Source organism: Clinocottus analis, unplaced genomic scaffold (assembly GCF_023055335.1).
Source record: "Clinocottus analis isolate CAN_PGR_092001 unplaced genomic scaffold, fCliAna1.0.p SCAF_28, whole genome shotgun sequence".
Classification (NCBI taxonomy): domain Eukaryota; kingdom Metazoa; phylum Chordata; class Actinopteri; order Perciformes; family Cottidae; genus Clinocottus; species Clinocottus analis.
Window position 1 is genome coordinate 1,277,340 of NW_027176020.1, and position 20,934 is coordinate 1,298,273.

The 20,934-nt window shown below is 46.7% G+C and overlaps 1 protein-coding gene across 6 annotated transcripts in view; it reads right to left on the bottom strand.

The window, feature by feature from the left end:
• The window catches only part of fryl (furry homolog, like), a 46,481-nt gene extending 26,025 nt beyond the window's left edge, over positions 1-20,456 (bottom strand). For 3 of the 6 annotated variants that reach the window (XM_068592707.1, XM_068592706.1, XM_068592704.1), the window contains exons 1-30: positions 20,160-20,456; positions 14,219-14,427; positions 13,586-13,639; positions 12,895-13,034; positions 12,713-12,809; positions 12,376-12,455; positions 11,709-11,789; positions 11,450-11,618; positions 10,744-10,836; positions 10,553-10,651; positions 10,090-10,191; positions 7,513-7,557; positions 5,991-6,094; positions 5,677-5,785; positions 5,493-5,579; positions 5,234-5,405; positions 4,968-5,100; positions 4,774-4,881; positions 4,457-4,694; positions 3,766-3,942; positions 3,587-3,673; positions 2,729-2,997; positions 1,978-2,185; positions 1,742-1,866; positions 1,556-1,613; positions 1,385-1,476; positions 1,115-1,287; positions 864-1,024; positions 625-735; positions 1-155 (exon numbers count right to left, since the gene is read on the bottom strand). In XM_068592707.1, coding sequence (XP_068448808.1) covers positions 1-155; positions 625-735; positions 864-1,024; positions 1,115-1,287; positions 1,385-1,476; positions 1,556-1,613; positions 1,742-1,866; positions 1,978-2,185; positions 2,729-2,997; positions 3,587-3,673; positions 3,766-3,942; positions 4,457-4,694; positions 4,774-4,881; positions 4,968-5,100; positions 5,234-5,405; positions 5,493-5,579; positions 5,677-5,785; positions 5,991-6,094; positions 7,513-7,557; positions 10,090-10,191; positions 10,553-10,651; positions 10,744-10,836; positions 11,450-11,618; positions 11,709-11,789; positions 12,376-12,455; positions 12,713-12,809; positions 12,895-13,034; positions 13,586-13,639; positions 14,219-14,427; positions 20,160-20,232 — 3,809 coding nt within the window. In that variant the 5' untranslated portion in view covers positions 20,233-20,456. The remainder of the gene's footprint in view (positions 156-624; positions 736-863; positions 1,025-1,114; positions 1,288-1,384; positions 1,477-1,555; positions 1,614-1,741; positions 1,867-1,977; positions 2,186-2,728; positions 2,998-3,586; positions 3,674-3,765; positions 3,943-4,456; positions 4,695-4,773; positions 4,882-4,967; positions 5,101-5,233; positions 5,406-5,492; positions 5,580-5,676; positions 5,786-5,990; positions 6,095-7,512; positions 7,558-10,089; positions 10,192-10,552; positions 10,652-10,743; positions 10,837-11,449; positions 11,619-11,708; positions 11,790-12,375; positions 12,456-12,712; positions 12,810-12,894; positions 13,035-13,585; positions 13,640-14,218; positions 14,428-20,159) is intronic. The other 3 variants (XM_068592708.1, XM_068592709.1, XM_068592705.1) reach the window with 2 other exon arrangements.
• Positions 20,457-20,934: the final 478 nt, after the last annotated feature.

Genomic DNA, 20,934 nt, shown 5'->3' on the forward strand with positions numbered 1-20,934 from the left:
CTGTTGTGGAAGACGTTGGCGATGGCCCTGAAGCAGCCGGCGGCCACGCGGCGAGAGCCGGTGTAGCAGCGATCCACCGCCCAGAACATCAGGTTGCTCTGGTCGGGGTTCAACTCCAGGAGCAACATCACGGCCTCACAGCCGAGCTGGTGCACCTGAGGGAGACAAAGAAGAAGAAGAACAAGAAAGAAGAAGAAGAAGGAAAGAAGAAGAAAGAAAGAAAGTAAAAGGAAGAAACACATTTGAAAGGTTTTTAGTTTCTAACTTGATTAAAAGATGATTGTAATGCAGTACTCCTGAGCTCCACTGGGTGGAGCCGGTGAGCCGGCATGTGAACGTTGACCTCAGGAAGTCTCTCAGGAGCTCGTTAGTGTCTACAGTCTACATCCTCTCCTGGTGTTGAGGTTAATCCTTCTAGTGCAAGTGAAGGTGAAAGGTTCTGTGTTCTGCAGACTTTTATTCACGTTGTTTAAAGCAATAAGAGAAACTTATAGTCACACAAAAAGCATACAATATATAACATAATGCATCATCCGGGTCTCCAGGGTTTCATCGGTGAACCAACGCACACGGACAATTATTTATGTGTCAGAAACACACACATTTAAAAAGACTTCCTCTCACCTTCTTGTCCTGGGAGTCCAGGATGTTGTCCAGCCACTTGTAGAGGTAGCCGTCAGAGGAGAGGCCCACGTTGTCGGCCACCGGGCCGCAGCACAGCACGGCGGACATGGCCTGCAGGGGGAGAGCAGCGCTGTTACTGGAGCTGCTACAGAGCAGCGTGAGAGGGAACCCCGCCCTCTCACTCCACCTCCACCTCCACGTATCTCTGTGTGAGTGTGCGTGTGTGTGTGTGTGTGTACCTTCAGTGCACAGTACTGGTGCCGGTTGATCTGCATGTTGCGGTCGCTGTAGCGGTCCAGAGGCGTGAACATGATGCTGAAGGGACCGGCCCAGTGGCTGAACAGCATGAACAGACTGTGCCTCAGGGACTGCTGCGGGAAGATGCTCCTCCTCTGGTGCACTGCACACCGCAACCAGGACGCACCACGGTCAGTGAACACACCACGACGTATTAAAGAACTCACACACGTATCTGGTGGTGCAGACGTACCGGGGACATTCTGAATGATGTTGGCCACCAGCGCGCTGAAGTGGCAGCGGATGTCCTTCAGCGTGTCCGAGTCCTTGTCGTTCTCGGCCTCCAGCAGCTGCCGGGTCAGGTCCACGTACTCCAGCAGCGTGCCGTTCAGGGAGTGGCTCTCTCCGTCCAACCCGCCGCTGGTTCTGCAGAGAGCGAGGCGACACAGAGGGATGATGAAGACGAGGATGCGGGCGCATTTAAATAAAAGAGCAAACTGCCGGCATCTCTCTCTGTGCGTACATCTGGCTGATGACTCCGGCGTCGGCCAGCAGCTCGAATATCCGGACCAGCTGGACTCTGAGGATGTCGCGGCGCCGGCGCCGCTTCATGTTCTGCAGAGGGAACGCGGACGCAGCGTTAGCTTTAAAAGACTCAGCGCGGCAGAGAGAAGACACGCAGAGCTGCTCTTACCTCAGGTCTTCTCTCCAGGGCTTCTTTGATGATGGGGTTCAGCTCCTCTATCAGCTCTCTGCAGGACGGCAGCAACATCGTGGAGAGAAAAGAGAAACACGCGGAGGTGAAGAGGGCGGAGAGGAAGGAGCAGAGGACTGCAGGCAGGAGGAGGGAACCAAAAGCTCCTACGCTGTGTGCGGTTACCTGAAGGCCACGGGGTTGGTCCTGCCAAGCCCCAACACCAGAGACTCTGTGATGTCCATGCTCTCAGAGCGCATCATGGGAACGATGTGTTTGAAGAGGGAGGAGGGGGACGGAGTGCCGACAATCTGGGAACGCACGAGACGCAACGTCAACACAAACACAGATATATCACAGCGTCTGGCTACGATGGACTTGGTAGCTTTGTGAGTGTGTGTGTACGTGTGTGTGTGTGTTACCTTGGAGTCGTAACTGTAGCCGCTGTCCGGCGTGGACGCCAGCGTCTCAGGCGGGGAGCAGCGGACGGAGCCGGAGGTGGAGGACGAGGAGGACATGGAGGGCGAGGAGGAGGCGGAGCTGCAGCACAGGATCAGGTAGTTCCTCCAGAGGCCGATGTACGAGTCGCTGCTGTTCAGGCTGTTCAGCTTCTTGGCGTTGATGGGGCTGCTGGAGGAGGGGCGGGCACAACGGGAGAGGTCAAAGGTCAACGCAGAGGGAAGAACAGCTCACATCCGTGGGTCGGGCATCAGTTTAAACCTCCATAAGGAGTGAACTCTGTAACTGGTGTAGCGTCATGTATTGATCACAGTTATAACAATTAATAACACACAGCTAACGCTCTCTAGTGTGTGTGTGTGTGTGTGTGTGTGTGTGTGTGTGTGTAAGTGTGTTCCTAACACTAATAATTGTACATTTATAATTAAACCGTCTAACTGCATGCTGGGTAAAGCTCGCCCTCTATCACAACAAGAAGGATTCCTGTTGTTTTTGTTCAGCTACGGTCCCCTGGGTCCTAAGTCCCTCCATGTTTATCTTCCTAACACCCTCTATGTACCGACGGAGCCAGCGAGCGGAGAACAAACGTTCTTTTCGGGGTCAATGAATGAATGCGTGACCATAAATACTGCGATGTGAATATGTGGGGCGCGCCGCCCGGCCCCCTATCTCTGGGCCCTGAGAGCGACGCAGCGGCCGAAAGGGAAAACGTACTTGATGTCCACTTGTGGCGACAGCAGCTGCAGGCGCGTGTAGGCGAACATCCAGGCGTAGTTGAGGGCGGTGGGGCAGTGCTTGGGCAGGTGCTCCTGCCGCAGGTAGCTGGAGAAGCTGATGACCCAGGGGTCCTGGCCCTGGGTCACGTGGGCGAACACCCAGATGTGCGAGGGGCTCACCACGTCGAACTGGTGGCTGATGGGAGACGAGCTCCACTCCGCCAGCGTCTGCAGGTCGATGCCGCTGGGACAGTACAGCAGGTTGGTCTGCGGGGAGGAAGAGGCGGAGTCAGACGCATCCTGACCAATGGGTTTACAGGAATTTCAACCACATTTACAGGACTTTAAAACTAACTTTCATGACTTTTAACCAAATTCTCATGACTTTTAAACTAATTCTCTTGACTTTTAAACTAATTTTCATGACTTTAAACCACATATTCATCACATAAAACCAAATTTTCATGACTTTAAAACGAATTCTCATAACTTTTAAACTAATTTTCATGACGTTTAACCAAATATTCATGACTTTAAACCACATTTTTATGACTTTTAACAAAATTTCCATGACTTTTAACCAAATGTTCAAGAGCAAAAATTGTGTGAAATGTGTGTGTAAACAGTACAAAGTGATAAAATGTAGTATTTAAACTAACAATGAGGATTCAAAGCATACAGTAAACCTTAAATGACTCAAATGAATGAGAGACAATAGTTTGATTAAAAGAATGAACATTTATATATTTACACGACGTTTGCAACACTTTTTGGATTTCTTTTCCTTCAAGGACCTTCCAGGCCTGGAAATAACCATTTTAAAAACTCCAGCACTGAGTAAGGAGGAGCTAAATACCTGGTCGGCTCCTGTGAGGTGAATAAAACTCTCCAGCACCGATGCGCTTAGTCTGTCCATCACGTCGATGGCCAGCTCCTCGTCGCCCTGAAACATTTGAGGTGGACAAGAACGAAACGTCAGAAAAAGGTGACAAGAGGAACCTCCGGCCGGCGCTGGTGGACCCGTGATGTCGTCACCTTGCCGATGCCCAGCGCCGTGTGCAGCGCGCGGACCTCCTTCAGGACGTTCACGGCCAGCCGCCTGGTGGCCGGCCGGCAGCTGCAGAGCACCACCAGAGCCAGACCCTCCACCACGTGCAGCACGCCCAGCAGGGGGGTGCGCTCCAGGGGCAGAGAGGGACCGCCGCCTGAGCCCTGAGAGAGAGAGAGCGAGAGAGAGAGAGAGAGAGAGAGAGAGAGAGAGAGAGAAAGAGAGAGAGAGAGACTGTCAGGCTAATTATGTCTCTGAACATGAGGCTGTTTGTACGGAAGCCCTGAGGGTCAAGTGAGAGACAAAAGATTGAATGTGTGTGTGACTTTGAGAAGTAAATTTTTTCAGAAAAAGTTTTTTTTTGTAGCCAGATTAAGTGTTTGTTGTTGCAATACTCATTTCTGCCACTAGAGGCTCAAGCGTTCATATTTTCTTCTGGTTTAATGTCTCTATGCACTCTAAACTTATCTAAAGAAACGTGTTTTTTACAGAAAAAAACTAAAAATCACCTCAAAAACTTGACGCCACTTTATTCACAGAAGAAAAAATAAAAAGGAACTTCCTCATCCAGGCAAAACCTTTTTATTGTCCGTTCTTAAATCATCATTGAGACCTTGAACAAACCAAAAGCCATGAGCACAGAGCCGTGCACGACCTCCACTGACGACCTTCACTGACCTTGGCGTCGTGGCTCTTGTTGCTGCTCGTCACCGCCTGCCTCCATTGGCTGAGCAGCTGCAGCAGCATCTTCACGGCGTTGTCCAGCAGCGTGGGGTGCACGTCCGTCACCTCTCGCACGATGAAGTACGCGAAGCCCGACAGGACGTCCTCGCGCCACTCCGGGAAATCCACCATCAGGGCCTGGAGGGTGGTGAAGGCGAGGCCGCGCAGCTCCTCGTCCATGTGGATGGTGAGTCTGCAGAGGGAGGAGGGAGGGGAGAGGAGTTAGAGGATGCGTCTCCAGGTAGCTTAGAGGAGTGGGGGGCGGGGCTTACTTGGCCAGCAGCTCGATGAGGTCTTGTCTGCTCATGCCGTCCGGGATCAGTCGTGGGATGGCGGCCACGCACGTCCGGAACAGATCGATCTTTGGCTTCCTCTCGCCCCTGTGGCACAAAGAGGCTCATGAGACCTTCTGGTCAGACGTTAACAGGGAAGAGAGCTAACAGAGGGTCTGTGGGCGGCGGCCTACGTGATCATGTCCTCGGGCTCCTTGTTGGACATCTGGACGTTGGTCATGCTCATGGAGCGTCCCACTTCCTTGTCCAGGTGCCGCAGGATGTTGTCCAAGGCCTTTCTCATTTGAGGGTAGTACGACGACATGCCTGGAAAACACCCAGAGGAGTCAGAGAGGTTTGTAAGCTACTGCACAAAAAGCTAAAAAGAAAGTCAATCAATACAAGACAACAACAAAAAAGCCTTTTCTTTTTGCCAAAAGGTTGCAGGAAGCCAACCCACCGATGCCCTTGGCCTCTTCGTCGGTGAGCGTGGTGTTGAGGAAGATCTTCTTGACGCGCAGCGTGTTGCCGGAGGGCATGATGATGCCGGTCGTGGGCATCGGAGGCTCCCCGTCCTTCTGCTGGAGGCTGTCGGCGATCACCAGGAAGGCTCGCAGGCCGATGTTCATCCTCTGTGGAGACGACGACGACGAAGAGGCGTGACGAGAGGGAAGCCACAAACAACAACAACAACAACAACCTGAGAGCCTCTACTTTACCTCCGGGTTGATGGTGAAGGTTTTGTGAGACTTGCCCACGCACAGGAGGTCGTAGATGATCTCCTTCATGGCAAAGTCCAGTCTTTCCTGTAACGACCAACAGAGCGGCGTTCACTCGGGTCTAAATGCTAACTAGCATTAGCTCCGCAGTGAGAGACAGGTGCACTCGTCCGCTCAAACTCACCTGAGCGATGAACTGGATGATCTTGACGAAGATGTTGAGCGGCGTGTCCCTGGGCACCACGCTGCGGGAGCCTTTGGGGAAAAGTGCTGAAACGATGCTGAGTAGTCGACTAGCGGGGGAAGAAAGGGCGACGTTATAGCTTAGCTACCCGTGCTACCTGTGCTACCTGTGTTACCCATGCTACATTATAAGCTTATTTACTGCCGAACAACAAGCTAACATAGTTTAAATATACAGTGTGTGTGTGTGTGTGTGTGTGTGTGTGTGTGTGTGTGTGTGTGTGTGTGTGTGTGTGTGTGTGTGTGTGTACTAACCTCTGTGTGACAGTGTTACTCTCACACTTGATCCTGATGATGTAAACCCACAGCAGTCTGTAGAGCGACTCCAGAGCCACGCGGGACATTTTGGGGTCTTTGTTCTGCAGATGTGGGAAAGAGGAGCAACGTGAGGTCAGGGGTCGATGTTTTCTGGAGGAACTGAGGGATCCTTTCCTTCAGTCACCGGCTGACGTCTGAACAGTTAAAAGTCGACGTGATCTTCACTGCCGGCATCACAGAGATAAACCTTGTGTTGCATTAGTTACAAGTAAGCAAGTGATTACTACATTTACATAATTAAAAGAGCGACAACTTCCTGCTATTCTATCATGTTGTCTGGTTGTTTATCTGTTTCAATACCGTCTGGAACATTGTACATGTCCCCTGAGATTGTTTTATACATAAAACAAATATATACGAATTAAAGAAAATATATATATATATATATATATATATATATATATATATATATATATATATATATATATAAACAATTTGGGGGGGAGGAGAATATACATACATACATACATATATACACACACATACATACATATATATATATACATATTAAAAAAAAAACATATATATATAAATATACACATACATACATGTATATATACATACATACACACATACATATTTATATATATATATATATGTCTTTATATACACAGATAAAAAAATGAACAGGGACTTTTAAGCAGTTGAGTTGTGAGTTGGTCGCTCACAGTGAAGACACAGTTTAGGGGCGGAGTCCGTCACAGCCTGGCTCCGCCCCCTGGATTAGCACAGAAATTCTTTCCAGGAGGATCACATGCTAACGAGTGCAACACGCCACGGAATCGCTTTGAGCACGCGAAACTGTAAACACACGACGTGCCGGAGGAAGATGTCCGCACTGTAAATACAGAGAGAGAACGTGGGCTGGAACCCACAGTCTCTCTCTCTCTCTCTCTCTCTCTCTCACGCTCTCTCTCCCATCACAGTGGCACCACCAGCAGATCAGTGATCAGCGGACACAAACAAACCAATGAGTTTGAATTCAATACCAGTCAGGACTAAAAGAGGTCAGCTCTTCCACGCCATCTTTTTTCCTTCTTCACATGACCTCCATCCCTGTGTTTGGATGTGATAACCTCTGATCATCTTGGAGGATAGCAAGCTACATTCATGATTTAGTTAAGACTCATTCCAGCTACTTTATATACCTTAAAAAACGTGTGGAAACCAGCTCTCCAACACAGGAGCCGCTCTACTCGGCCTCCGATTGGCTCACGCTGACATTCTGTCCCTGAACAACCTCGCTCCACCGAGCCGGAAACTCAACCGAATCCGACCAACGGAGACGACGAGTACTCGCCAATCAGAGGCGCAGAGGGGCGGGGCACGCCCGTCGCCATAGTAGGACGGATAGTTTAGCTTCCTGGACCCTGGACCTGGTACCAGAACCTGATCCTGGACCTTTTTTAGGAGGGATGGGGGAGCGCCGGGCAGCTCGCTGCCAACCAGGTAAACTCACCTGCAGCGTCTCAATCTGCTTGCGGATGCTGTTGTTAGACGGCATCTGGAGCGAGTCAACGTGAGAAAAAAAGATCACATGACAGGAGACAAAGAATGAAGGGTTTGAGGGTGGGGGGGGGAGGGGGTCACATGCAAGTTAGAGGCAAAAACAAAAACTAAACAGATATGAAATGAGCCGTCTGAAGTGCCGTAAAAGTCGGGTTATGAGCCGCTGCTACCTTCAGTGGGTCTCCTGTAGCCAGCTAGTGCTGCTGCTAGTTCTCCACTAGCTCTTCACTAGCTCTCCGCTAAGTCCCCGCTAGCACCTCCGCTAAGTCCCCGCTGTAGCCAGTTAGTGCTGGTGCTAGTTCTCCGCTAGCTTTTCACTAGCTCTTGCTCACTCTCTGCTAAGTCCTCGCTAGCTCTCCGGTAAGTCCCCGCTAGCACCTCCGCTAAGTCCCAGCTGTAGCCAGCTAGTGCTAGTGCTAGTTCTCCGCTAGCCATCCACTAGCACTTGCTCACTCTCCGCTAAGTCCTTGCTAGCACATCCATTACGTCCCCGCTAAGTCCCCACTGTAGCCAGCTAGTGCTGGTGCTAGTCCTCCGCTAAGTAACCCAACTTTTACGGTTTCTTGTCAAAGTGACGGTGCATAAATTGAAATGAAACACAATAAACTGTTCAAGCTGGCCCGCTGGTGCGTACCAGTAATAAAAGGTAACAGTTCTTTTGTGTTCGCTAAGGTATTTATGACACATTTAAACACAAAGGTGTGATAAAAAGAAGCAACATAAGGTGTGCTGTGGTCTGTAAATCGGACAGTTGGACAGACAAATAGAAAGGACGAGAAGAGGAACACAGAAGCACGAGGAAAAGGACATTTAAAAGATGCGAATGGAAAGTGGGTGGAGTTAATTAATTTTTACAAAGCCGACAAGCAACGACCCCCAAAATCAGCTGCTGTTACATCCATGTGAAGCGCACTCACAAAGCTGATTGCTGTGTCTTAACCCTGTGGGATCCCACTTTACAACAAGGGCAGCCCAAAATATGGAAACTAATTAATGGATATGAGAACATTCGGCAAGCAAATGCATTAAAAAATGTACAGTTTGGGTGTTTTGAAGTGTGTTTAGCAGTGAGATGTGTTTCACTGCAGTAGATGGAGCCGTCAGTGAAGGCTATATTTAGAACATGAAGCTGTCATCTCCGCTCTCTGCTCACACACCAGACTCCATTCACTAAAACAGTGATTTAATAAGCTCTAAGGACAGCAGCTGCTGGCGTACTGCTGAATCATCTGGTAGTGTGTTTGTGTTGTTGAGAGACTTTGAAAGTGTTTTAAAGAGTTAGTTCAGGTTCACTAAAGTCTCTCAACAAGTCAAACACACCAGCAGCAGAGCAGCAGCTCCTGAGCTCTGAGAGCTTAAATCAGTGTTTTAGTGAATGGAGTCTGGTGTGAGAGCAGAGAGAACAGCTTCAGTCAGTCAGAAAGGTGAAGAGGTGGACATGTTCTACATGTAGAGTTCACTTAAACTGATGAAGAAGCTCATGCAAACACACTTCTAAATATCGGTACTGGCCCTTTAAGTTATTTATTGGTCTTTAACCGGTTTTAACAGCAGCCACAGGGTTAAAAAAAAAAAATCACTGGTTGGACAAGAATCCCTTAGATCACTAAAAAATCATCACTACACTCGAGCCGTCACACACAGAAACCCAAAAGATGATCTCAATCAGAGGATCACCGTCACCACAACGCCCACTGACTGATTAGGCTTTTACTTTAAATGATCAATTACGACAGAGGAAGAGAATACTGGAAATGAGATCACCGAGGAGACAAGACGGCCAATCAGAACCATCGGAAATCACCATCACAACAAAAACAACCAGGAATGTATCCACCACGAGGTCAAGGAGGCTCCACACAAGGGCAATCAACGAAGGAGGGGGGGGGTCAATGACCTTCTGGGTTCAACGGGCTCATTGACGATCAGGGACGAGAGGAAAGCGGGTTTGATCGGTTGGTAATTGGCTCACAGGAAGTCAACAGACCGGACTTGAAACAGCACTTGAGATATTGAAGATAAAGAGGATTCTTTGCTTTTTTTGACATTTTAAGAAAGACTCTACCCGTAAAAGTCGGGTTACAAGTCGCTACTACCTTTGGTGGGTGTCTCCCGCTAGCAACCCGCTGTTTAGCCAGCTAGCGCTGCTGCTAGCTCCCGGCAGTAGCCAGCTAGCAGCAGCGCTAGCTGGCTACAGCGAGGACACCCACCGAAGGTAGTAGCGACTTGTAACCCGATTTTTACATTATTTGTTTATTTTATTTTCTGTGAAACCAGTTGTGGTGACACTTCATCTTCTACTTGATCTTTGTGATTTTTATCGTCTTTGAGCATAAATTAGAGTTGTTTTTTTACATTATCAAGTCAAGTGCTATTCCTATCCAGATCTGGCTGTTGGTAAATTATGGGGAAAGCACCTCATTATTATGATTATTATGATTATGATGATGATGATGATGATGATGATGATGATGAGACAGGCCCACAGAGCACACCCGTGTGGGTGTTTTTCACCCTCGACGCGTACCTTCAGGTGCGAGAGGCAGTTCTGGAGGAAGATGTGCCAGTTGTTGAGGAAGAACTGCTTCTGGCTGACGCACAGCAGGCAGGTGACCAGAGGATACAGCGCCTGAGGGGAGAACACTTTGTCTTACTTCAAGATTTTTTTAAAAAAAGTCATGAATATGAGATAAAAAAAGTCAAAATTATGAGATAAGTCAAAAAGAAGAGAAAAGTAATAATTAAGAGAAAGTCATAAATGAGATAAAAAGTCAAAATGATGGGATAAAAAGTCATGAATATGAGATAAAAAAAGTGATAAATGAGATAAACAGATGTGAAAAAAAGAAGAAAAGAAAGTGAGGTTGTATTTTTAGATGTTTCGGTCCAGTGGAAACAAAATAAAATGCAGGAAGAGAGAAACAAAAAAGGAGAAGGAAGCAGCGAACAGAGGAAAGGGGGAGGAGAGAGAATGATGATGTCATCGTTACCAGAGAGTGCTTCTTCCTGGAGCTGAGCTCAAAGGTGGTCTGGTACAACATCTCCACAAAGTTCTTCAGACACGGCACGTTGACTTCATTCTTCACCGCCTGAGGACACAACGACTCGTCACACAACCACGCCGAGAAGTGAAACAACAACAACAACAACAACAAGTAGGTTGTTTAGAGAGTTGACTCACAGCCGCCACGGGGATGAGGATCTCCACGAAGAGGCCGGCCAGAGCGTGCTTTATGTCCTTGTCCTTGACCTCCAGGAAATACTGGGCACACTCCTGGAGAAGGGCATCAAAGACACACACACACACACACACACACACACACACACACACACACGTGTGAATAATACACACAAAACCCGCTGGATGAGGACGACAGCTCTAAAGCAGGTTCATCTCATGAACAAAAAAGGAAGAAAAGTGTAAATGTCAACTTTAAAATATAGAATTACAGTTGTTTTTTTAATTTAAAAAAATATATATATTTATATATATTTCTTTTTTATAGAAAAAAACATAAAAAAAATGTTTTTCGAAAAATAAATCTTACATATTTAAAATATATATATATATATATATATATATATATATATATATATATATATATATATATATATATATATATATATATGCTATTTTATTCACAAACTCAAACCAAAACCATCCAGATATAGATTTATAGATACAGCTTCTAGGAGAAATTATGTATTTTTGGGTATACTGTCCCTTTAAGAAAACAGCAGAAAAAAGTGTGTCACCGCTGCAAAGAGGTTAATGAAGAAGATGAAGCCTCCATTAAACAAAAGCTGCAAACACACAAACACACTCAAACCTCCACTCGTCTCGCTTTACGAGCTGGAAACACATTTAAAACAAACTCTTTATTTACCTGCATGAACTGGAACGAGGCCTCGAAGTCCTCCACCGGGTACATCTTCACCCGGAAGAACTTCATGCCCATGATGAGGGTGATGACGCTCTGCACCACGTAGGGGCTCTGCTCCTTCAGCCGGAGCTCCTTCAGCTCCGTGATGAACTTCTTCCTCACGGCCTGAAACCTGAGCACACACACACACACACACACACATAAATATATACACACATGTACACAACTAACAGGAGAGCGGGCTGCAAACCGTTCAACTCACTTGGACTGCGTCAGGATGCCGATGACCTCGGCGTACAGGTCCGCGATGATGTGCACGTTGCCAGTGTTTGGGCCGCAGTACCTGTCAATCAAAGCACTCATCTGTCAATCAAAGCACTCAACAACGTAGTCACAGAAACACTGAGGGGAATAACTCCTCATTTGAGTCTATTGAGTCTCTGTTGTTGTAATACTCACGTTGGCCACAAGAGGCTGAAGTTGTGATGTGTGTGTTAGCAGGTTGTGTACATTAAAAACTCACCTGGGAGAATACAGTAATGCTTTTAGTCCTATTCAGACCATAGAGTAGGTGTGCGCTTCTGCCTCCTGTGGCCAACATGAGTATTACAACAACAACACGTGATCATGTGATCCTGACAAAAAAGAACTTCGAAAAAGTTTCAAAACAACTGTCGCATCTAAAAAAAGTTTACTTTCCTGTTTTTCACGACTTAAGAACAGGTGGGGAAAAAAAGACAACATTTTTAATTGAGAATAATTAATAATTGAAGTAATTTTAAAATAATTATCTTGGCAGAACTTTGTTTTTTTAGATCATACAACGAAACCAGAGAAGAACCTGAAAAGCCAAATAAGCTTCACTAAGTGTCTCTAATCAGCTTAATAGCGACACAATGACCACGAGCTCATCTGCCGTGCGTACTCACCCCTCTTTGTGTTTAAAGTGCTTGAATGCCAGGTTCAGGACTTCGTGTACCAGAGCGTCTGGCACCGGGTGGAGAGGAATCTATGACGCAAAGCATGGAACCATCGTCTCATTAGCAGCAGAAACGCTCTCTCTCTCTTTGTTTCTCTTCGCTTCCATTCGTTAGCAAACACACAACTAGCGGCTGTTAGCTCAGGATGTTACGTACAACTAGCATCCGTTAGCTCAGGATGTTACGCACAACTAGCGGCTGTTAGCTCAGGATGTTACGCACAACTAGTGGCTTTTAGCTCAGACTTTTAGCTCAGGATGCTACGCACAGCTGGCAGACGGCTCACCTGTTTGAGAACTTCCACTGAAACTAAACAAAAAATGAAATCTATGGATAAGTCTCTCCGCTCCAGAAGGTAATCTTTGTCCCGGTGCTGTTCGTCTCTGCAGAGAGAGAGAAGACGGTTATGGAGGAGTAGAAGAAGAAGAAGAAGAAGAAGAAGAAGAAGAAGAAGAAGAAGAGCCTCACCCTTTGGACTTGGTGCTGGAGCGAGGCCGGTACTCGTAGGACTCGTCCTCCGTGCCGCTCTGCCTCCGGTACCAGTCGAACAGCGTGCGCAGCAGCGAGGGCAAACAGTGTTCTGCTATCGAGCTCATAGAGCTTATTAACTGGAACAACAACAACAATAAATTTAGAAGCAGTCCGCTTATAATCGGATATTTATTAACTTATTAATATATTAATATACGGGGCCGTTCACATTCTGTCCTCCTCGTCGTTGCGGAACGACCTTTTGATTTCTCCCATAAACAACGAGGAACATTGAAGAGTTCATCATGCCACCGTGACGGGTTTAAGGTCACTGGACATGTGACCCGTGTCTTTATTTAAAGGGCCGGCGCAGCGTGATGATGATGATGATGATGGATGCCGGGTCATGAGAGTTATTGAACTGCTTGCTCTGCCCTCAGGGCACCGGGCCGGAGCCCCGATGCCGATTTACTGCCGATGACGACGCAGCCGTTCCACACACACACACACACACACACTCCCTCCCTCCCTCGCTCACTGGAGGAGAGACAGCTGGAGCTGCAGCGCTGGACTGAGAGCTCTGCAGCAGCCACACACACACACACACACACACACACACACACACACACACACACACACACACACACACACACACACACACACACACACACACACACACAGTACTGACCTGGTCAAATTGTGCATCTTCTCCTCTCTGGAGAGATCGGGACAGAGGTTTCTCCTGGAGAGAGAGAGAGAGAGAGAGAGAGAGAGAGAGAGAGAGAGAGAGAGAGAGAGAGAGAGAGAGAGAGAGAGAGAGAGAGAGAGATTATTATTTCATTGCGATTTTCTTTTTGTATTTCTTATAATCGTTTTTATGATTTCTATAATTAAAATATAGTTTGTACGGCCTGAACTTGTGTTATTCAGGTAGTTTCCTGTTTTGTATCAACATTTTGGGGGATTTATATCGTTTATTGTCAAAATAAAATAGTTTTCATGGTTTCTACATAGACTCATTACAGATGTTGATGCATCCTGTTTAGATCCTGTTCAGCACATCATGTGATATAAAAGCTGCTCCATGAACGCATCATGTGATATAAAAGCTGCTCCATGAATGTGATATAAAAGCTGCTCCATGAACGCATCATGTGATATAAAAGCTGCTCCATGAACGCATCATGTGATATAAAAGCTGCTCCATGAACGCATCATGTGATATAAAAGCTGCTCCATGAATGTGATATAAAAGCTGCTCCATGAACGCATCATGTGATATAAAAGCTGCTCCATGAAGGCATCGTCCAGCTGGACTCACCAGCGGCTCGGCCATCACCATCTCGATCTTCTTCTCGGCGAGGACGGCGAACTCAGCGAACAGACTCTTGATGACGAACTCCCCGGGCTTCAGCTCGGGGTCGATGGTGATGCTCGACATGGCGGCGACGCAGTGCTTCTCCCACGAGACGGGGGTCACCGAGGGGGGCGCGCGGCGCCTACTCACACTGCTGCTGACCGGAGGAGAGGCTGAGGGGGGGAGAGGTCAAAGGGTGAGGACATGATGCAGTCAAGGAAGGAACAACAACTCTCACTGACGTTTCCTGACAGAGGAAAAGAGACTGACACGCCCCTCTGATAACAGCCTCGTTATAAACTATATATCTCTTTATAAACTATATATCTCATTATAACTGAACTCACAGCACAGAATAGACTCAAAAACACTGTAAAAAATATAATCATAACTCCTATTAGAGCGATGTCATTAATTAGCTAAATATAAAAATATATATATATTAAAATATACATATAAAATATATTTATTATTATATATTATATTTAAAATCTTTATAAATATAATAGTTACAATAATATATATATATATATATATATATATATATATATATATATATATATATATATATATATATATATATATATATATATATATATATATATAAATATATAAGAAAATACACGTTGTTGTGGTCAAAGTAAACGAAGTGAAAAGATATATATATATATATATATGTATATATATATATATATATATATATATATATATATATGTATATATATATATATATATATATATATATATATATATTATTTTTGATGATAAAAAAAAAATGGCCGGTTTAGCTGCAACAACATTTATTTAAAAAAATATATATTTTATTTGTAATAATATATTATTTTTTGGATATGTTCGTTGGTTGACACAATGGGCTAGCTCGCTGCTAGCTAGCTGTTAGCTTCTGTCCTCAAACTCCAGGTGAACTCGGCCGCCCGGCGTGAGAATGAGGAAGCTGAGGCGAGCGGCCGTTTTTCTCCGTTTCTCTGCTGCACTTCTGCTTTCAGATGATCTCAGTGTCCACACGTCTTTTCCTCTTTTTACGTCTTTAAATATAAATCATACGAGTTTCAAAAGCGGTGGTATGGTTTGGTAGAGTAGTACCGTCTGATGCTCGTGCAGCCTGTGCTTCATACGCTGTGTTGGCGACGCCTCGTCTCTTGTTGCCGGTGCGAGCAGGACTGAGCGTTAGAGGATCACATGAATCTGAGGGAATGTATGTCGACCGTGTAACAGATTGTGCTGCTGCTGCTGGGATTTATCACACTACGGAAACCATTCATCTAATTACACCCCACATGCTGAAGTGCAGTGAAGAAAAAAAGGAAAATGTTGGTTAATCAATTTTATGGCACCTTAAAAATAAATATAAAAGTCTAACTAGATAAATTACACGGTGCGGCATGAACAGGAGGCCGAGAGTTAAACTCCTGCAGCAGCACTTTGCATCCTCTGGTCACTCAAGTAGCATAAGCAAATCTCTTTTTGTTTAAAGGGGCGTGGACGGAGACGCTCGAGGCCGCCGGCGTGGAGATATACGTTGAAAAGGTCACGCGTGGGTGTAATGTTCAGTCGTGTCGGGTCAACGCGCGCGGCGCAGCGGCTCAGCACGCACGTGAACGTCAACCATCACAGAGTCAATAAAGTTTAGCATTCGGGAGAACATGTGGTCAGGACATAGCAACACCGCTAACGGAAAACCAACAGGAGAACATGTGATCAGTAGAACATGTGATCAGTAGAACATGTGATCAGTAGAACATGTGATCAGTAGAACATGTGATCAGTAGAACATGTGATCAGGATATCATGGATGCTCCTCTAGTCTCTGTGTCATGTGACTTTGTAAACAACCAATCAGTGCTTAGACCAACAGGAGGAGAGCTAGTAACGTTAGCAGATGTTTTCACATGTAAATAAAATAGCTATTATGAACACACACACACACACACACACACACACACACACACACACACACACACACGGCCCGGTTGCGACACAATCAAAGAGTCGTAGCTCTTCAGAGTTAAGCCACGCCCCTTCCGGTCCGGTCCACACTGGTCCCAGTCCGGCCCAGTTCACACAGCCAGTAGCCCGCTGACCCTTCCCCTCGTTCCTTCCCCCGGAAAAGAGGTCTTGTTCTGTTTCCTCCCGGTCGTCCCAGAAACACTCACATTCTTCACCGGGCTGAGCGCCGTCCAGCAGCAGCTTCATGAGAGCCAAGGAACAACATGCATGCGCCGCATGGGAAGCACAACGTGCTGGAGTTCGCTCCAGAAGCCCCGCCCCCTGAGCCTGAACACCACACGGTGTGTTTTGGGGGGAAATCGGATCGGTCTGCAGATCAGAGATTAGGTTTCAGTCGTCAGTGTCAATATTATACTTTAGATAAAGTTTATCGCGCCTGGTGAGATAGGGGTCGCTATAAAACTCTGTCTGTGTGTGTGTGTGTGTGTGTGTGTGTGTGTGTGTGTGTGTTAAAAAACAATTCAGTCTGAAGAGTGTGTAAAGAATGCAGCTTCAAACTGGTATAAAAGTTGATTTATGAAGTTTTTAGATATTTTGACACTTTTTTTTTTAGCGTTTTACCTTTAAATAACTTACTTTCTGATTAAAATAATATTAATTTTTCAATTAAACCATTATGATTTTTATAAGATGTATAAAACAAACAAAGTCCTTCTCAGCCCCACGGCCCTGAAGACAATAATAAAAACAGAATAATATTCTAAAAACACACCATTTAAAGAACAGTTGTTCCATTTAGAGGAATAAAAGAAGTGAAGTGAGCGTCGTGTCGTCCGGCAGCACAGAGGCTCTTTCAGGCCTTTCCCTCTTTGTTTACTGTGCTGCACCAACACCGCCGATGATGTCACAGCCTGCTGCTCGCTGCCAATCACTGCCCTCCATCTCTCCGTCTCTCCATCCATCCGTCTCTCCATCCCTCTTTTCTCTCTCCACGGTTTAAAACCCGGAACTGTGACGACTCACGTGGGGAACGAAATGTGTCATTTAGAGTCAAACAGACCATAAAGCAAGGGATGCTTTAGGGGCGGGGCTACAAGGTGATTGACAGGTCTCTCTACCTGAGACGTGTAAGACTCCTCTGGTTGTATAGAAGTCTATGCTTCATGTGTTAAAGCTGCATTCTCTCTCCTGACCACCAGGGGGCGACTCCTCTGGTTGTATAGAAGTCTATGCTTCCTCCTTAGTCCACATATGGTCACTTCCTGTTTACCGGTTGCACAAAAAACAAGATGGCGACGGCCAGAATGCAGAACTGGCTTCATAACTTCACTTCGGGAGGTTTTTCATCAAACTCCTCTGTGTTTTATCACGGAAACATAGTCGTGTGGACGCGGCCTGAAAGTTTTAGAACAACAACTACAGAAAAAAAAAGAAAGAAAGAACCCCCCTTTCTTCGTTTGTTAGGAAACAGCCGGCAGGATTACACAACCACAGAGCATTAACTCCACCTTGTCAAACGCCCGCTCACTTCCCCTGTCAGGACAACCAGAAACAACAACACACACACACACACACACACACACACACAGCAGGAATGCAGCCTGCGAGTGTGTCCGTTTGTTTTCTATAAAAGAGAGACAAAAGGGACTCACTGCCAGTGTTTGTGTGCCAGCTCTGCTATTGTGTCTCAACATGTTAAACTCTGACGAGTTGCTGCTCGTTCACGCTTCAGCGGCGCGACTTCCACGGAAGAATCTGGAAGACGAGTCGACTCGCCGGTCGCTGCCGAAGCCGACCAGACGTCAGCGCCACAAACGGACGGATTGAGAAACCGACCGGCACACCGCTTCATGAAACAACTTTTCAAATGTGGCAACGTCCCACATGTCTTCACACCTTTGGACCAGCCGACAAGGTCAAACAAGGTCACGCGTTCAGCGACGGCTTCACGTGTACAACGTGCCCGAGGGCGCGCAAAACGAAACGCAGCGCGAAATAGGAAGAAGACGACAACGAGTGTCAACGGCAAAAAGGCCATAAAACCAACCGCCACAATGCTGGGAAAGGATTGTCGTCAACTGCTATCTCATATTTATGGAGTGCTGTATTGCCTTTTTATGAGAGAGCTGTAAAGAAAAGTCAAGTCAGGGGTTAAGGGTGTTGTAAAGAAACCAAAAGGTTAGATTATGCCGTTAGCTGTTCGACTCGGCTGCAAAACAAAAGACCAAAGGAGTTTTTATCAGGACGCTTTCAAGAGGTGCAGGCTAGAGTTGAGTGCTAACAGGTGCACGCTAGGAGGTGCACGCTAGGAGTTGAGTGCTAAGAGGTGCACGCTAGGAGTTGAGTGCTAAGAGGTGCACGCTAAGAGGTTCAGGCTAGGAGGCGCATGCTAAGAGGTGAGTGCTAAGAGGTGCACGTTAGGAGGTTCATGCTAGGATGTGACCAGGATAAGTGACTCTACTTCTCTCTTGATGTATTCCCTCAGTAAACATTGTAAACATGAGTTTATGTCTCAATCTCTAGTTTCTAGTCTTCTTCTATACAGCCTGATGTTCATTTAGTACATTATGTTCTGTTAGAGTCAAACAGACCATAATAAGGGGACGCTTTAGGGGCGGGGCTACCAGGTGATTGACAGGTCGACACCAGAGACGTACACGTCCCTCGGTCCACATACGGTCACTTTCTGTTCACTGGTTGTCGAAAAATTAAGAGGTCTACAGACAAAATGACAAAACTGAAGAATTCAAAACCGCAGACCACAAAGCACTGAGAGACGTCACCATGACGACCTCTCTTCTTCTGTACAGACTGAGGTCGTCTCCTATCTACTTCCTGTCTCCTCTCTTCTGTCAATCTGCTCGCCGAGAAGACATTATTACACACGAAACATTATCTATACTGGAAACGCTCTTCATCACCGTCAGAACACACACACGCACACGCACACGCGCACACGCACACGCACACACTTATAAACTATTACATGCATGTAATTCATTTTATGGTTTAAATGGATTTTAATCTGGGAACAATTACCAATCTAGAACAAACTTTACGACACGTCCCCTTGCGTAATAGTGTGTGTGTGTGTGTGTGTGTGCGTGTGTAAATATTAGTAATGTTGCATTAATCTTGATTTAATGGGGTGTTAAATTGGCAAATAAAAGCAGTTTTCTCAGTTGATATTCCAGAAAACGTACTGTACTGTGATATAAAACATTATTGCAGCACTTAAATTATAAAAAAACACAGATTTATTTTCCATTAGTCTCGTGGTCACAGTGACACGAGCCGACCCCCCAATATAAATAATTAAATTCAACCCCAGCGGGACTCATCAGCTGATCCCAAACAAAACGTTCCTTCTCTCCACACAAGAGGAAGGTTTGCTCAGAGTGTGTGACGGTTTGCTCAGAGTGTGTGACGGTTTGATCAGAGTGTGTGACGGTTTGCTCAGAGTGTGTGACGATGCGTTTGAATGCGTAGAAACGTCTCAGTGAGAGGATCGAACACGAGTGAACTGGACAATTCAAACTGCCGTCGTTTCTGGAGAGATGCACGTACGGGAAGCTAATAATAGGAGGAACCAGAAGACGGATCAATAGCGGGGAAGCATTAGCCGGCCCGGAGGGAACCACAGAGAGGAAAGACTGTGGAGAGCCGCTAATGGATGTTAAGATAGAAAATGTAAAAAGTTGGTGAAGCTGGAAGCAGAGAGAGCGTTCTGCATCCTCAATTATCTACGGGGAGGAAGAGGTTAATGACGGACGCCAGCTGCGTACTCGTCAACCCGGACTGAACGCGATTCGTCATCCCGACATCTCCGTTAAGAACCGAGATGATAAGACGACCCGGACCGGATGCGTGCATGCATGCATGCGGGCATGCGGGATGCTGCTTGAAGTCCACATGAGGAACGTCAACATGTACTCACAGCTGCTGCTCCACGACTTCAGCAGAGACTTGATGCTGATCTCAAAGAAGACCGAATCCTGCAGGCTCAGCATGGCGGCGCTCTCTCTCTCTCTCTCTCTCTCTCTCTTACTTGCTATCTCTCTCGGAAATACAACAAAAAAAAAGTTTGGCTTCCCCCACGACCAGTCCAAGAAGAAGAAAGGCACAACGTCTACACGTCCGCTCCGCAGAACATCCCTCTGTCGTCCCGAAGACCAGCACCTGCCTCCTCCCTGGAGGATGGAGGCGGCATCCTGAGAGGTTTGAAGTTTGGTTTCCTCCGAACACGAGAGGAGAGAGAGAGAGAGGGAGAAAGAGAGAGAGAAGAGAGAGAGAGAGTCGCCCCCGGCTAGTTAGAGAAGTAGTCCGCCGCGGCGCCCGCTAACCGCTCGCCGATCCGCGGAGTCCCTCGTCCTCATGCCGGCGTCACGGATCCAGAAAACTGAGCGAGAACTTTTTCTCCTTTTTTTGGGCTCCGATCGGGAAGAAAACAGCAGCGGACTGCGCGGTGCGAGTCCTAACAATGCACGGCAATATTCCCTCTCCTCCTCTCTTCCTGTGTGTGTGTGTGTGTGTGTGTGTGTGTGTGTGCCAGTACTAGCCCACTAAAGCGCTGTCAGCCCCCCCCCCCCTCCCCAAAAGCTCCCTGCCTCCCCATTCGCTCGTGAGCAGCCCCTCCCTCTTGTTCTTCGCCTGCTCCGTTCTCTCTCTGGAGTGAGAGCGAGCTTGTTTCAACAGCAAAGAGAGGGTGGGGG